Consider the following 17,949-nt stretch of genomic DNA (forward strand, 5'->3'; position numbering starts at 1 on the left):
TTTAATATTTTATGCAAGAGAGTTCCCAAATGTTGCCCTTTAAAAACACTCCTACTATAAATTGGATTAAGGTAGAAACTTTATTTGTTACAATATGTTACACAGGAAATGTCTGGCGCCTCCCAATGAAATACTTTGTTTGTCCTCATGTATATACTTACCAGGTGATGCAGGACGGCAAGCACGGTTGGCACAGTTCCATTCAGCGCTCTGCAACTCTTAGTAACAGCTGCCTTGATGCATAACTCAAGGGTCTGCAAGGAGATAAGAAAATTGAGATGAGGCCAAAGGTCAGTGTGTGCAAATGATGATGGTCAGTGGTGAATTACAAACTTCAAAGTGCAAATTCTGTCTGAATGCAAGAGTGAGTTGGTGTGTGAATGAGCTCTCTTGTGTACTAATTCTAAACACATATGACCACAAGTAGATTTGACAGATGACCGTGCTTATGTCCATTTTTTTCTTTCCTGGTTGCTCTGTTTTCTTGACTCACAGTGCCTTAAGATCTCTCAGATCCACATAGTGATTTCTATAGAGGTTATCTGTTGGAGTCAGATGTTGGATTTTAGTCCATCAAGGAACCAGAAGAGAACATGTTCAGCATTTAACAGGGGCATGCCCTAACACATGTAGCCTAGACTCACTTGTCATCGTAGGCCCTGTATTCTTAGCCACTGTTGATGATGGCCCTTGCCTTGGTTGTCCTAGTTCTCTTGGTGGTTCTAGTTCTCTTGGTTGTCTGCTACTCCTTCTTATGGCACTGTATAGATCCTCTTGGCCATCTTAGTCCCTTCCTTCATGGCCTTGGTCTTCCTGCTGGTCTTGGTCTTAATGGTACCCATCAGTTTTGTTGGGATGTACGTTGTTACGACGATGTTCTTCTGGTGCTCTTGCCCTGGTGTTCTTCAATCTTTTCATTCTTCTGGTCCCAGCCCTGCTGGTCCTCATGATCTTCATTGTCCTTATGTTCATGGTCCAGCTAATCTTGGTCATCCTCTTCCAAGATTCTCTGGATCCTCTGGTGCTGTTACTCCTAGTAATCCTGGTGTTGGCCTTCAGGTTTTTCATGGTGGTCATGGTGGTGGCTGCTGTTCTGGACCTCCTAGCCTCCGCTTTCTCTTCATGGTCTTCTTCCTCTTACTGGTCTCCCTCCTCCTGGTTTTCCTCCTTATTTTCCTAGTCCTCTTAGAAATCCTTTTCCTAGTCTTCCTGGTCTTGATACTCTTGGTTTTCCTAGTTCTTGGACATGGTATTGGTCCCCTGTTGGTTCAAGTTTTCTAAATCCTTCTGGTGGTCCTGGAGTTTCTAAACTTCTTGGCTGTCCTGGACCCTCACCTCCCCTTCTACTCATCCTCATGGCCATCTTCCTCCTCCTCATTCTGTGTAGGGTCTTCACAGTGGTGTAGGTTCTCCATGTTGACCTGCCCATCTTCTTCCTTCTTGTTCTGGTGGTACTGGTGCTCCTGATGACCCTCCCTTTCCACTTGCACATCCTTCTTCTCCATTCCATTCCATTTCAAAGTAGCTTTATTCGAAGTATACTCATAAAAGCACAAAACAAACAACATTTAGATATAGTTAAAAATGCCTTGGCTGGATAGTTAAAAATGTTTGATAAAACTTAGATCTCAGAGCAAATGGACGAGATAAAAGTTACACCCAGTTAAAATAATCAATCACGTTCAGTGGCCAGGCTAGGGAAGTTCAAATTAATGCTCACCAAAGAATGACCCAGATTTAGGTTTCAGCCTTATAGCCCACGCCCATCCTAGGTATTTGGCTACCGCTATTGTGATACATTGTAAAGTGCTGGTGCGCATAAGCCTTTCTGCTTCGGCGCTCCTAAATGTGCAAAGTAGTTTGCACACTAGAGCCAGCCAAACTCGCCTAGGGAGTGCATAGGCGGAACAGGCAAAAAGCAGGTGGGCAACTGTTTCGCTATGACTCCCACAGGCAGGACAGATGTTATCACCTGTGGGAGTCCACCTGGACATAAGGGACTTTAAAGGTAAGGAGCCTGCCCTGAGTTGGAAGTAAAGCTTCCTATCTCTCGGCCTGGTGATATTATCCCAATAGGATTCTAATCTGGGTGTGAGTTTTGTTTCTAAGAAGATTCCCACCATAGAAGATGAGTCAGAGTTACTCCAAGCATTAAAAGCAGCCCACTCCCAATACTTCTCTTTTAGGATGTTTTCAGAGGGAAAAGAAGCCTCTAATGGGTTCTCCCATAGCATTCTCATTCCCAGGCCAATCAGGCTATTCCTAACACCTCTTAACCAACCGATTTCGTGGAAGGCATCAGATTTTATTACATCCAGAAAACCTGAGGCATATGATAAGAGTTCAGGTGTCGTTCACAACCTGCGCCAATATAAAATCGGACGCAACTTGGCGACATCAATAATAGCTTTTCTACCCAAATCAAATCTAAATGGCTTAAGAGGGGTGCTTTGTGGGAGATTAGTAATGCTACGGAGGAACTTATTTTCAGAAAGAGTTAAAGGAGCTGCTTTCTCAAACCCCCATAATTCGGCGCCATAAAGCGCGGAGCTAACAGTTTTAGATTCATGAACTTGGAGGACTGTTCTAATTGGTTTTGTTAGAGACGTTTTATGCTCCAGACTTAAAGCTCCCGTAACTTGTCGATGTTTCAGGGCTGCTAAATCTATATGGCAGTCCCACTTAAGGTTCTTCTCTAACTGTATACCCAAATAGGTAAAAGCCCTGACCAGTTCAAGTGGTTTTTTTATTCATAAAAGCCCTCCCCTTAAAACTTCGATGGGGATTAAAAGCCATTAATTTCATTTTTGACACATTAACTTCCAGGCCTCGAGCAGCAGAAAAATCTTCAAAAATTGATAGAGCTCGCTGGAGGCCATTAGGTGTCTTGGAAATAATTAATGTGTCATCTGCAAACATTAAAATCGGAATTTGTACACCTGCTAGAGAAGGGGCATCCGTATTCACTGGCAACAAACGGTCCACTATTCCATTAATATACAAATAGAATAACGTTGGTGCCATGGCACAGCCTTGCCATACCCCTCGTTCAACCAGAAACTGGGTGGTGACCCTACCCTGCCCTCCCCAGCGGATTCTAGCATGATTGCCCTTGTGTGGCCTCATTACGAAGGTTAAGATGTCGTCCGAAAGGCCTAATTCCCTCAACGTCACCCATAACCGGGAACGGGGGCAAGGTCAAAAGCTGAACGTAGATCAACAAGGCAGCATAAAGGCTGCCCTTGCCCAATGTCACAGTCTTCCACTATAAAAGAATAAAATTAATGACTTGATCAATGGTGCTAGTGTATTTACGGAAACCCTCTTGGAAAGGGGACAATACACTATTCTCTTCAATCCAGTCTAAGATATTGTTCAGGATCAACCTCCCAACTACCTTCTGAATCGTATCTATCAAGCTGATAGGTCTGTAATTCCTCGGTTGAATTTAACTCCTTTTTTATATACTGGAATTATCACGGCCCTTTTCCAGGAAATTGGGATCGGGCACCCTGGGCTGTTGCATTTGCCATCAACAAGATGTATCTACCCCATCGTATTTTGTCGTAGAGGAACACATCCGCAGGGACACCATCGGCTCCTGGCGCTCTACCTCCAGCAAGTGCACTAAGAGCTGCTAAAACTTCTTTGTCATTAAAAGCCTCATCAGTATAAAAAACATAACTAACTTCTTCCATTTGATCCTCTAAAGGGTTACGCGCATATTGGGGCCTAAAGTAATTAACCCATCCTTCATGAGAGACATGACTTAGGGGCTGATCAGGTTGACCCCCTCTGCCTCACTTAATGATATTCCAGAATAATTTGCTTCTTTTAGGTCCTGCCATCTAAGCTCATCCCATAGTCACTTGGCTTTATGGATAGCTTTTTTGTATTCATATCTTGCAGTACAGACAGTACCCATTTCCCCAACCCTGATAGCATTGCCAAGGGCAATTCTTGCTTGCATACATTCATTGTTATACCGCCGAAAGGGTTTGGAGTCAGCTAGTTTCTGGCTTCTATGGCGCTTAATAAAGTGGCTACTTGTACTTCTTCTCCTCTTTGGCTTCCTGGTTCTGGTCCTTCTGGTCTACTTCATTCTACTTATTCTCCTGGTTTTACTGATCCTCCTCTTTGTCTTGGGCATGCTGGGCCTTATGTCCGTGGGGTCTCAGTCATCCTGGTCGACTGTGGTTTTTGGCTGCCTGATCCTCCAGGTTTTTCCCATGGTCCTCCTGCTATTGCTTTCTCTTCATTATCTTGGAAATCCAGTTCTGTGTGTTCCTTTTTTAAATTCTCTTTATTGAGTTTTTACAGAGGTAATATTGTCCCACCCTCCCCGCCCCTGAGCGCCCCCCCCCTCGATACAGGCAACTATCTACAATTGCAGAAGCAACATTTTGGTATTGTCACAAATAAGATAATATCGAATAAGGCTACACAAAAACCAAAGGATAAGAAAAGAAAAAATAGAAAAGCAAAAAAAATAAAAAAGAAACAAGAAGATCAAAGGACTTCTCCATTTTAGTAATTACATTCATTACTAATTAGTGGTTTCATTGTTAGTCTGTCTGGTCTCCGCGCCCATAGTCGGACCGGCTCCCAGATTTCTAATCCCTTTTTTTTCCTCTTCAAGCCCTTCCGACTATAAATCGCTATTTCGAGGTTGTATGCCGCTAACAAGCGCGCCCGCCATTGTAAAAATGTAGGTGGATATTGATACAACCAAGCTGATGTCAAACAAATTCTTAGTACAGCCATCGAGATAAACATGAGTCCCTGTATGGCGCTAGGTCTAGTAACCCTGTCCACCCCTATTACTATTTCTGCTGTGGTAATCTCTATATTAGTCTCTAAAATTCCAGATAGGAAAATAGAGATTTCTCGTTTAATCGTATCTAATGTGTGACATGTGGCCAGCATATGTATCAAATCAGCCTTGGGCATAGCACATCTAGGGCAAAGTGTACCTTTACCCTCACACCATTTGGATATCTTTTTAGGGGTGTAATAGAGTCGGAAAAAGGTTTTGTAGAATTGGGCTTGTAGCTTAGTGGACATTAATATAGAGCTGGACAATTCTAATGCTTTACGAGCTAGTTCCTCTGTAATAGCTATTTTGTTTTGCCATTTACATGCATGTTTGTCCACGTCATCTGGTAAAGCTGCAGTTAAGTCTTTATAGATATCTCCAATTTTAACCATTTCTGATCTAACCACAGTATCGATTGCTGGAATTTTCTTAAAACCACCGCTGCCACCCCCCTTTTTTAAGATGAAATCCCTGATCTGCAGATATTTGAAAAAGTCATGGGAGTCTAACCCATATTTGGTTTTTAGGGATTCAAAGGAACAAAAACCCATAGAATCATATAACGAGCCGAACTGTGAAATTCCACATCGGACCCATCGCCTCATAACTGAATCCATAAAAATTCCAGGAAGATTAGTGTTATTCTCTAACGTTGTATAATAGGAAAACCTTCCAATCCCCAAAAGTTTTCGAACCTGGTTCCAAACGGTATAAATACCCTTGAGTGTTTTAAAACGCTCTTTTTTGAGATGGCAATCGTATGATAGTTTCCATAAATGATTATTGGCCTTATTGCCCAGGATAAGTTCCTGTGGAGTTAGTACTGAATAGATGGAATTAGAATCTTGCCTGGGGGTTAGGAGTAGACGACTGTATTTAATAGTTGTAGCCCACCAATACAGTTTGAAGTTAGGCAGGGCTAAGCCACCTCTTTCCCTAGAGTGTGTAATAAATCTATGGGCTCTTCGTGTTTGCCCGTATCCCCATATAAAGCGAGAGAAAACGTTGTTTATTTCCTTGAAAAGCGAGGGATCAAAATTGAGACAAATTGCACGGAAGAAGTACAAAAATTTTGGGAAGAATACCATTTTAATTAAGTTACACCTTCCAATGATAGTTAAATGTAGATTATGTAACCTAGTTAGATTTTTTTTTGTTTGTTTCAATAGTGGGGCCAAATTCAGGGTCACTAAGTTATTTAGGTCGGATGTAATATTTACACCAAGATATGATGCATTGTCCACAACTCTACCATCGGCAAAGTTAATCTTATTATTGATTACAATCTGGGTTTTAGTTTGGTTTAATTTATACCCAGAGATCTCCCCGAACCTCTTCGCTTCTTCCTCCATTTCCTTGATAGTTATATCGGGATCGGCCGTAACAATTGCAATGTCATCTGCGAAAGCTAGGGTCTTAGTTTCGCCATTGGATGTTTTGATGGGTTGTATTGTTTGGTTCATTTCCAGCTTTGTGATAAATGGGTCGATAAATATGGCGAAGAGTAGGGGAGAGCAGGGGCATCCCTGCCTTGTACCTCTCGTCACTTTAATGGTATCAGAGGTGTCCCCATTTACCATAGCCACTGCTTCGGGTGTGATGTACATTTTCCGAACAGCTTGAATGAATTGGTCCCCGATCCCGCTCTTCGACATGGCCGACCATAGATACTGCCAGGAGACCCTATCAAATGCTTTTTCTGCATCCAGCAATATTAGGCCCATAGGGTCTCCTGCTACCTCTGCCATGTCGAAGAGAGTGATCACCCGCTGGACATGGTCCGGGGTTGATCTCCCTGGGACAAACCCATGCTGCCTAACAGAAATAATTTTATGAATTATGGGTGCCAAACTACTTGCTAACAGTTTTGAATATATTTTGGAGTCGCTATTAATTAGGGTGATTGGGCGATATGCACCTAATTCGGTTGGATCTTTGTTTTTTTTAGGGAAAACAATGATTTTAGCTCGTGCCCAAGATGCCGGGGGATGTCCCCTCAGAAACACATGAGTAAACAACTTAGTTAAGATGTCTTTTAATACACTACTGAATCTGGCATAAAATTCCACAGGGATTCCATCTAAACCGGATGCTTTACCAGAGGGGAGACTGCGTATAGATAATAGTATTTCAACCCAATCTGGAGTTTCAGCAAGAGTTTCTTGATCTATTTGGGATAGGCATGTCCTTGTAGCTAAATCTAGATATTCATCTATTTTATCCTGACTATTGCCAGTTTCGGTATAAAGCTCTGCATAATATCTCTTAAAGGCCTCCCTGATCTCTTTTGGATCTTGAGTTAAACCGTGAACAGGATCTCTGATTGCTGTAATCATAGTTTTGGAGTTTTGTTGTCTTGTAGTAATTGCCAAATGGTGCCCCACCTGTTCGCTCCATTCGTAAAATTTTTCTTGTTTGTTCCTAATCATGCTAGTGATCTTGGTCCTCCTCCTCCTCCTCCTCCTCCTCCATTCAGTTGGACTGAACTTTTTGGCGAGTCTTGTTCCTTTGTCCTCCTCCTCTGTTTGACCTCCCTTTCACCCTCCTGTTTCTCCCTATTCATCCTACAGGTCCTCTAGGTATCTGCCTGCTTCTCCAAGTGATCCACACTCCACTAATGTAGTCTCATCTAAAGTCAGCAAAATACACCCTCAAGCCAAAGGGTACACTTAGATGCAGCATGGGTGGATGAACACTATTGGAAATACATTTTCCCCTTTTTTCCTGTTAGACAGTAAAATACAGACATAATTGGGGTGCTCCTCTAAAACCTGGATCCATGTATGCGCCGCTACATCTGTTTCACTATTAACAGTTGTGGACCAGGATTGCTCAATGTCCCTCTTGCACCCCTGCACACTGTGAACCATGGGAGTACAGAGGAGCTAAAAGGATAGTGTTTGCTTATGAGAATCAAAGGCAATTTGGAGGCAGGAGCTGCAACACAGAAGATGGGTGATGACTAAAAGCAGTTTTAGGAACACATTTAGCTACACAGATGCTAATGAGGAGAATGATCACCTGCAATGAAGGCTTGGAAGACTCATTGGGGGAACAACCTCAAATTATGTATATGGTCAATATGCCATACAACAAAATTCTGTCATGTTTTTATGTTTGTAGCTGGTATTCAATTGTTATTACAAGTGGAGACTGTCAAAAGAAGGACTTGTAAGGGAATTTGAACATCCTGTCCTTTTAACTGTAAGTGCTCAGACCTAGCAGAAACTGTTCCACTTAGATCCTCAACATTAATCTACAATTTTCAAGCCTCAAAAACAATAGTTCTGTGGAAATGAAAATTGGCAGATTGGAGACGTAATGATTCTAATAGTGTGTCCACCAAGGTCTACGTCACTCTTGCTTTTTCAGCTAATACAGTTCGTACGTCTCTAACTACGGACTCTTTCCTTTGCTAATATTTGTTTTTATATCAACTAAAAGTAGTATTCTATAATTCCAACACATTATTGATTACTAACGTGATACATTTCCAGTGCTCCTCTTAAGACTTCACTGTTTTACCTGTATGTTCGGTCACCTTAGTGAAGGTCATTTGTAAATTTACTTGTATTTCACAGGGTGTAAGCAGCCTCTCAGACTAGAGAAAGTGCAATGGCACACTGTTTGTTATAAGAGGTCACTAGGGCTTTAGTAAGCCCAATTACTGCTTGGGACCTATGTCAGGGCTCTAGTGACTGAAGATCTGCTGTTTTGTTATGATTAACGCATCAAGATGGAGCGTCAGTATGCTCAATTTCACTTCCATAACCAATGTTACTTACCCAGTATCACAACAACAGGTGAAGCAAATTTCAGCACTGTTGATGTTTATTTAAATTCTAGCACAATTGCTTTGGTACACATTTCTCCTTTATTACTCCCGATTTCATATGTAACAAATACAAATGTGCATTTTGCTTCTCTGGCTGACTTCATGGATTGTGTACTAATCACAATTGAGCTGGTTCAGTATTTGGAATTAATGTTGGAAAACTATATTCCCTGTAATCCCTTCATCTCCCAAAACAATACACCAGCTCAAAACTGAAATAATTACCAGGCATGAATGTGTCAAATAGTGGGGAATTACTGTTCAAATTGGTGTGGTGGTTCTATTTCTCAGGGGTACCTAAGGGGCAAACTTGGAATCATACATTTTTCCTACATCCCAAAATTTCTGATACCCACAACATTGGTACTGTCGGGAGCAGAATGCCAATATGTTGGCCCAATGTACACATGATGGAGGCCTGAACCATCTCACAACTCCACCTGTGGTGTAACTAACTCACCAATGGAATCCTGTAGTTCTGTATTCAACCCTAATTTCTCAATAATGTAGTGTTTCATTGCAGCTAATCTCTCATTATGGGATACAGTGTTCATTATGAGTGGATCATTTGGGATTCGTTGAAGTGGCAAGCATGGACAGCAAATAAAGGTCACACTCACCGTGAGCAAACAAAATGCCATATCAGCAGGCAGCTGGGACTGGAGCCTTTCAACTTCATTGACCAACCAAGGAAGCTCCTTATCTAGTTGCTCCTCTGGCAGAACGGAGGCCAAATGTCCCAGAGTGGTGATGACCTGCTCCCAGACCTGTTAAGATAAATTACACCAGGTTTTCAGTTCCACACACTAGACATTAACAACTAAGAAAAGATGAGCCACATGTGGAAGTAGAGGGTTCCCTGGAGAGGCAGCTGCACTTGACATCTGTTCACTAGGAAGTGATTCTGTCATGCAAAGGCAGTGGTTTGTTTCACTGGCAGAATATTCCAATAGACAAAACTGATTCTCTAAAATAGAAATGTTATCCATGAATTTGTTTCACTCTTGTCTTATTTGGTTGAGGGTTCCCCACCCACTCTCTCTATTTTCTCCCTCTCCCCAGCTCTTTAAAAAAAATATATTTACCCTGCCTCCTATTCATGGACAGGTTGTGGTAGACATAGAAAATACACTACTGCAGCTGCGATTTTATTAAATTGCCCTAGAATCTAATTCTGTCACTTTCTTTTTCAAAAATACTTATTACACTTACTGTTCCCTAATACTTAAGTATTATAGCATGGTTTAGCTTTAATTTTGTTTTATATATCTGACCTGATAGGAATTTGATACTTGGTCGGGTACAATAAAGGTTTTTACACATTTTATTCAGCTACATAAATAGAGATCACAAGTCTGGGTCAAGAGAATGAATTTCATATTTTTTTGTATTTCATCAAATGAAGTATATATGCAAAGGCAGAGGAAGGGGCAGTCAATGTGTATGCATTAGTTATTTCACAAAACGTAACAGCTCTAAACCTTCATCCACTGCACTCTGTTCTTTCCCCACTTTACCAACTCACCTCCTGGACACTGGGGATGGTTTCAAGAAGAAATACCTTACAGGTTGAGTAGGCTTCAAAGAAAAGTGTGACTAGAGGAGTGTCTACACTGGAAGCAAACTGGCCTGATAACATCTCAATGACTGCACAAAAACAAAAACATTACAGTTAATTTCAAAGGCTTAAGTGTTGCATTAATCTACATATGTACCACCTTGTCTGGTAGTGCATAGGACATGCTGAGCAAAAACAGTGCAATGCGTCTGCTGATAGGAAATTATTTTTAGCAGGTATTAGACTCAATTCACATAGGACTTTTCTGAATCTCATAGATACTGTAAAGGTATCCATTTCGATGATGCATCCTATTGCACTTTTGAAGCATTCTGATAATAATGCCACATTACTGCAACTCATTGTATTGAACTAAAATGAAGGAAAGGCAGAATATGTGTCAACAGAGTACCTTTTACATTCAATTAGCAACAAAGCAATTTAGTTTGTACAGTTTTGTTGTTTATGAAATAAGAGTGGAGAAATCAGATTTTGGAAAAGTTATTACTGTATGACGATATTTGCCCTCTTGGCAAATGAAAAAAAAGTATGTAAAAATATAAAAGATGATGCATCCGAGCATTCCTTATCAATAATTTTGTGAATCATTTTATGGGGTTAACAAAGAAGTGCTGGTTCAGATATCACCAGAGTAAAAAAGTGGTGTAATGATTTTGCACTATTCTGCTAATCAGGCAGGAAGACACTACACTGGTTTTAATCTCACATCTAAATAAACACTGATTCATTCAATTTCCTATATTAAGCATAGCAAAACGTGTGAAATCACATTGCCCCTTTTTTCTGTCCTAATATTGAGAATGTTTAGTTGGGAGCAAATCTTGCTTCCTGCATTCTCTATTTTTCAAGAGGCAAAAATGGTAAAAATATATTTACTCCATGATTTGCACCAGTCTTCTTTACTTAACACGGTGACTAGTTTGCAATTGTGTGAGCTCTAGGTTGCAACAAGATGTCTGTGCCATTGAAGTGAACAATTACCTCTGGGAAATGATGTACAATTTCTACAGGTTTTAATGCTCCACTTCCTAGGGAGGTAAGTTCACAACATAAGGCCTGATTCAGGCTGTGGCAGATGGGTATCCCGTCACACACGTGATGGGATAGCCCGTCCCTCTTATTACACATACAATAGGATACAACTTGTCCACCAAACTCTAAATCACGCCCTCAGTTTTTTATTACTGAAAAGAATAGGGTGTTTCCCGGGGGTGCACTATACAGATTAGAGATGTGTTCCAGTCGTTATATGGCAACCTTGACACAGCAGCTCAGCATGCCAGTTCAATTGGCAAATATACCAGAAAGTAGTGGAGTTACACATTATGCAGACCAATGTTGCAGTTAAGGTCTGATTTGTGCCTCAAATTAAAGTTTAATGCAGATAAGTAATCAGTTGTTGAAAACAATGGGATGAATAGGGACTGTTATTCTCTGCACCAATCAGACATAAGAAATTGCATCTCTTTGCATGAAGAGTGCTCCCAGGAAATGTCACAAAAGTGAACTTAATAAAGGTGTCCTCTCCCCACACTCTCCCAACCATCAAACCGAACCCGACCGCTCCACCAGCGCAGGTGCACACCAAGGCTAAACCAATATTTCTGGTTGATTGTAGAAGCCGTCTTCATTACAGGAACGAACGTTCTGAGCATCAGATCTAGATATGGTTCCATTTCTGGTCCTGTAAGAGAAAATAGGATAAACAATATTAATTAAACTAAAGACTAATACCAACTTAAGATGATGAGCGTGCTGCAAAGGTGGTGTTGGTCATGAAACATATTGTAAAAAAATCTTGATGCATAGCTTTGTATATTTTCCACCCAGCAGAACATAAAACGTAATGCAATAAGCATTAAAGAACGTTTCACATTGTCTTTTCCCAGGATTCACTCGCACCTTTTTATGACGTGATGAAGGAGTTCAGCATTATAGCAAAGTTGCTGCATTACAGAAATTCTAAATCCTTGTACAAATAAAGGCTTAATAGTTAAGTAGCTGGTTGGTGTAGAGCTGTTTCAGTTTTTAACAGTTTTTCCTCAAGAGACATAATGAAACAAAACCTGTAAGGGACATCTGGTGCTGGTATGTGGTGCTAAAATGTGAATCTACAATGTGAAATTACTATATTTCAACAAATCTAAAATAATATGTATCATTTGAACATAATAACCAAAATAGCAGCAATACATTTGCATCTTTCAAAAGTGGCTGTCAGTGGACCTGTATTTAAGATGCAACCATTCACTTCTAAGGCCGCTTGCTGGAGTTCCATATTTTGAAGCCTTCTGATGGCATAAGCACGGAGATGCTTGTTTCTTTAATTAGCACTGTACAGAAAGTAATCATTTTAGAGCTTATTTGAATTACCATTATGACATGGGATTGCAACACATAGTGGTGCTGTTGTATTTCCTTCCAATTAATTGTCACTTCCTTAAAAAATTAATCGTTTGAACTATACGGGCTGAAATGGCAAAAGCATGGGCATGGGACTCTATTCTGAATGCCACAATCAGTTTGAAATATATGTGGAAAATAACTTAAATATACCCTGTGGCTTCTTTCCACTTTCAATTTGCATTGTATATGCAATGCTAGTGATTAATCCATTCTCAATCACCACTGTAAAATGCATACATTCACCATACTGTTATGGGTTTTGTACAAAATGTAGAAATACTTTAAACAAGCAATGGAGTAAGGGAACTGAAAGAACATGTTGCCGCATGCTTCAGAGCCCACTCTGTGTATTTGAGTGTTGTGATGACATGAGCCATAGACAGATAAAACTATTTGCAGACAGACCTAAAATGAATGTAGAATCCAGTAGACTGCCACAGAGCACAGTGTTTGACAACAACATAGCATTTTTTCAAATTACCGTATTGAATTGCCATTTGATGAATGGCCCAAAACACAATCTCCTCTCGAATAGAAGGCACCGTAAACAGATTTACAATCTTAGATGATATTGACTGTGGTATCCACTTGGTAAGTGTAATTTGACACATTAAAGCCATCCTTTCAAGTTCAGGCGCATTCTCCTAAATTTGCAGAAATAGGAAATATTGGTAATTTGAAACATTTGTGACGAACAAGAGGAGAAAAACAAATCCAAAACAAGTATTAAGTACCATGGATCAGGTATAGAGGGAATATTGTGAAACAGGGGATGCCTGAACAAATCAATACCGGCTTGATTATGAGTTTGGCGGATGGGATACGCCGTCACAAACGTGACGGATATCCTGTCCGCCATATTACATGTTCCAGCCATAGGATATAATGGAATTGTAATAAAGCGGACAGGATATCCCTCACGTTTGTTATGGAGTAAACCTGTCCTCCAAACTCCTAATCAGACCCTAAGACTCAATTATCAATAAGATAGAAGCGGAGCAAATGACAACAATGTAATCACTCCTTGAAATAGACCAAGTAGAACCAGCAGTTGCCAAAACAGATTGAAAATAAGGCTGTAGCCTGGGATTTCTTGACCCCTAGCAGCAAGAATGTTTACAGGATAAAAATGGGTCATAAGAAAATTATAAATATATTGGTACCTCCAATGAATGAATAAATAAGTCCATTAAAATATCAGAAATTCTTGTCTTTTCTTAATTTCACATCAAAAAGGCTTTTCTTTTCTATAAATGCATGTCTTTCTGCACTGCAGAGGTATCCAAAAGTGACTGATACCATTTAGGATGTGCACCAAATGTATTGCTTGGTACAGGCTGAGAGGTGCGACCTAGTCGCCTTCTGTATTGGCATGGGTCATATATCATCAGAAATAATTAATTATATTTGGCTATTCTCTAGACCTGGATTACCTTAGTGTTTTCTACTTATAACATATCTGTACTAGTGGTATGAGTTTGTGAAATATTTAACCTCTTTTCAACACAATACTGGCCTTAGAGACTGCAATATCTTTTTGAGCGGAACAAAAGGTAAACTGACTCTAAAAACACTGAATGATTATATTTACAAATATTTTACCTATTTTAAGACTAACACAAATGTATTTTAATTACTCTAATTAGGACCGGCTGTCTTAGATAAAAATACATGGAAATACATGATAAAGCACAATGTCAATAAATCAACAGTACTGTAATGGTATAATATATGAACTACATGCTAATAACAATGTGGTGTGTTACGAAATAGGTCTACAGTTGTTTCATCTCCTTGTATATCTTGATAAAAACATGACCTTGCTAGTGAAGTCCTGAAGTGTCAGAGGCCAAAGAGGGTGCAACAGTGAAAGATGTGTGGCACTTCCAAGCTGCTGTTCTGTTTTGTACTGCCAGCATATCGGAACACATTTGGAGGTGGGTATATTACTTAACTTCATCTTCACGGGGATGACTAGGTTTCTGAGACTCTCCGTAGCACCTCCCAAAGTGTGCCTCGGTAGGTGTGCTACCTTTGCACCGCTTCCCTTAGAGTTAGACATCTTCTGCGATCCAGTTTGCCTTTGCCAGTGCTTAGTAATTTAACAGAAACACCTGGACAAAAGTGTTCCCTCATTTGTATAGGCCCTAACCTCCTAGCAAATGGTGTAATGCATCTTGACACAGTGTGGGGGTGAAATGGGTGCAAGTACAATGCTTGTTACAAAAGGCCCAGCACATGTCTTGGCAGAATCTGCTGCAAAACAAACACCACCTACCTCCTGTGGTTTTTGCCAATCTAGTCCATGATTTTAAATCAGTGCAGCCCCGAACTCTCCTCCCCTTTCTTACTCTCTCTTCTCTCAGTTTCTCACAGAGATAAACAACTACACACACAAACCAGTACAGACATGCACACACATTTCTGTGTGTAAATGAGGTACTAAAATAGGAAATTCATTCTACAAAATACAAATCAAGATCTATGAGAGAGTTTTACCCTGTGAATCTATTAGTTTGTTATATACAGATTGACTCTATTTTGTGTTCTCAGTCTGCCTACCTGTGGTATGTAAAGAAGAATCCGAGTCTCGGTGTTACAATATTGCTACATTTGTCAAGATATTTCAGAAGTTCTTTAGGAGTGAAAATATGGAATTTGGGGCCTGATTTTGTATTTGACAGGCAAAGCAGTGTCCTCCAGGATGTCAGAGGACATTGTGTCCACCACCCCAATGGTATTTGAGTTGTTATGTTTCAAGCTGACCTCTTGCCCAGCGATCATCTCTGTACTTTGAAAGTAACCACTGTCACAACGGTTTCCGTCAAGGTACAAAAGGTTTGGTGGATGGCCATCCTCAGTTTGACAGCCGTTCACCAACTATTTAACTTTTTTTTCAGAAACCCATGAAGCAGCAGTTTCTGAAAAACAAAAGATTCATTACCTCCCAAGGTGTGGAGATCATTATTGTTTTTTCCTGTCCCTCACAGGCAAGTGTTTTTGCAGTGATGGGCAAAAGAAAATGATTCTAGGCTTTGGTCGACTGAGCCATCAAGAAATCCACTGATTGAAAAGTTGTAGTCTGCCCACCTGTAAATAAGGCAGGTGGACAAAAGCTTGGAGGGCAGGGTACTCCGTCATATTTGCAACGGTATAACCTGTACGCCAACCTCTAAATCAGGGGCCTAATGTTTGTTATAGTCTTATTAATACCTTCAGCGCGGCGCGAATTTTCGCGCTGAGCTGAAGGTTCTAATGAGCCAACGAGCTCATGACGGAACGGTTCCGTCATGAGCACAGCTCAACCGATGCTCATGACGGAACCGTTCCGTCATGAGAATCGAAGGGGTTAAAGGCTCTGCAAAATATATAAAGAGGTGAAACAATCATAGACCTACGTTGAAATCCACCGGTTTCTCTCCTAGATATATATTGAGCATCATATTGTTACAAAGAAATATTTACTTTGATGAATACTCATTTACTTTTTAATTGATCTATGTATTTACAGCTTTCTTTTGCCGTTAGTTGTGAAATAAACCTCTCTTTCTTTTACTGTCAATGTGCAGCAAAAATAGAGTGGATAACATTTGAGATTTTATGACTTTTTCCGTTTGACCAGATGAATGTTTTTCTAATGTATAAGGTGTGTTAGATGTATTCATAATTCAAAAACTCTGAACACAATATGCAAAAAATGTATTTAATAGTTACAAAAATCACAACCAAGTATACCATTATTTTGCAAAAGAATCAGAGATAAAGCAGAACAGTTTTATTGTTGCATTTTTTATGGGTATCGGTGTGGGATGTTGTGTTTATGTTTGAGATAAGCTGTATAGAGTAAAGTTTGTGAGACTTATGATTTGGCGGGTATTGAGAGTGACAGTGGTGGTGCAGGAGTTGTTGGTCAGTATGTAGGTATAAATTATAGGATACAAAAACAATGGAGGAGTTACCCCTCAAATAATTAGAAGGAGAGAATCTCTCACAGAGGGTGAAAGTGCTCAATTCAGCACAGTCTATCCCAACCTGTCAGTGGATAATGCATATCCTTGTAGAAGACCCCTCACTCACCAACCTGGTTGGTGACATGCTTCATCATCGGGGTCCCACCCCATAGGCCGAGTGCCTATAGGGTGTGCTGCGACTCCTGATTACAGAGGAGCGGGTTGTTTTCTTTTATGTGTTCAGGGCGAAAAATAAGTGAATTTAAAAAGGGCCAATACTACTCACTGCAAGTTTTATTCTTGAGTGCTTGAACCCTAATAAAAATGTGTAACACCTATGCCTAATTAGGTAGACTTCGGTGTGAAAAAAGAAGTATCTTTAAAAATAGCTAAGTGTGCTATGTGAAGTGTAATTAGTGCTATAGGTTAAAAAGGTCTACATGTTTCAACCATTGTATTAAGTCAAAGGTTTTCGTCAGGACCGTGAAAATGAACTGGGTGGTCCGCACACGCTAAGGTGCGTCCTGCCCTAGTCCACGATAGAGTACACAAATTGTGAACTCGTGTGAAAAAAGGGTGCAATTTCTTTGATTCAAAGAAAAAAACCTGTAAAGAAACAGGGAAAACAGAAAGACAGGGAGGGGTTACATACAGGGGATGACTACACACATGTAATACATTTAACATACATAGCCAGTGTGTTTCATCAGTCAATACATGGGATGATGCCCATGTTGCAGTCAGACAGTAGGATCCATCTGTTAAGCGGCAGTACTACAGTGCTGTTACCGGACTGTGACTAATGAGCCATGAATCAGTGCCAAAGGAGTGGTGTCGATATGGTTTTGGCATCTGCTAATGACTAGTGACAAAAAAGGGGGGAAAACGTACTATGGGCCAGTGATCATACTGGTGCTGCGGGGTGATCGGATGCACAGAACTGTGAGCACTCGTGAAGGCGTTTAAACTTGAGACTGGTATAAGGTTGATTTCTTACACTCCCTTTGCGGAATTACCGCATCATGGGCGCCAATGCTTCCAAGACGGCAAGAGTCCGTCTCCTGAAAGTGGGTAAAAAGCAAATACAAATACCCGGTTTTAGTTCTGCTGGCTGCTGTTTACAAAGTATTGCCAGCGGTGAGCGCCCGAAGAGAAACCGGTGTTCTCATTCAGGATTTGGATTACATTTCACTTACTTGCAGCTTCTGCTCTTCCGACCGTAAACCTACTTGGCAAGACCGGCGGCGCCCCGAGGAGTGACCGGCTAGTTCTGAATGCCGGTAAAGTAACCCGGATCCGTTCCTGGATGGGCGTGGCTACGTCACGTGATGTGGTCACGTGGATCGTAATCGGCCAATCCGAT

The 17,949-nt window shown here is 40.6% G+C and overlaps 1 protein-coding gene across 1 annotated transcript in view; it reads right to left on the reverse strand.

The window, feature by feature from the left end:
* Positions 1-17,949, reverse strand: part of LOC147722759 (maestro heat-like repeat-containing protein family member 1) — a 104,780-nt gene that overhangs the window by 47,336 nt on the left and 39,495 nt on the right. The window contains exons 5-9 of the mRNA XM_086966889.1: positions 13,118-13,280; positions 11,816-11,914; positions 10,177-10,298; positions 9,272-9,418; positions 162-254 (exon numbers count right to left, since the gene is read on the reverse strand). Coding sequence (XP_086823015.1) covers positions 162-254; positions 9,272-9,418; positions 10,177-10,298; positions 11,816-11,914; positions 13,118-13,280 — 624 coding nt within the window. The remainder of the gene's footprint in view (positions 1-161; positions 255-9,271; positions 9,419-10,176; positions 10,299-11,815; positions 11,915-13,117; positions 13,281-17,949) is intronic.

This window comes from Lissotriton vulgaris, chromosome 4_1, assembly GCF_964263255.1.
Source record: "Lissotriton vulgaris chromosome 4_1, aLisVul1.2, whole genome shotgun sequence".
Taxonomy (NCBI): domain Eukaryota; kingdom Metazoa; phylum Chordata; class Amphibia; order Caudata; family Salamandridae; genus Lissotriton; species Lissotriton vulgaris.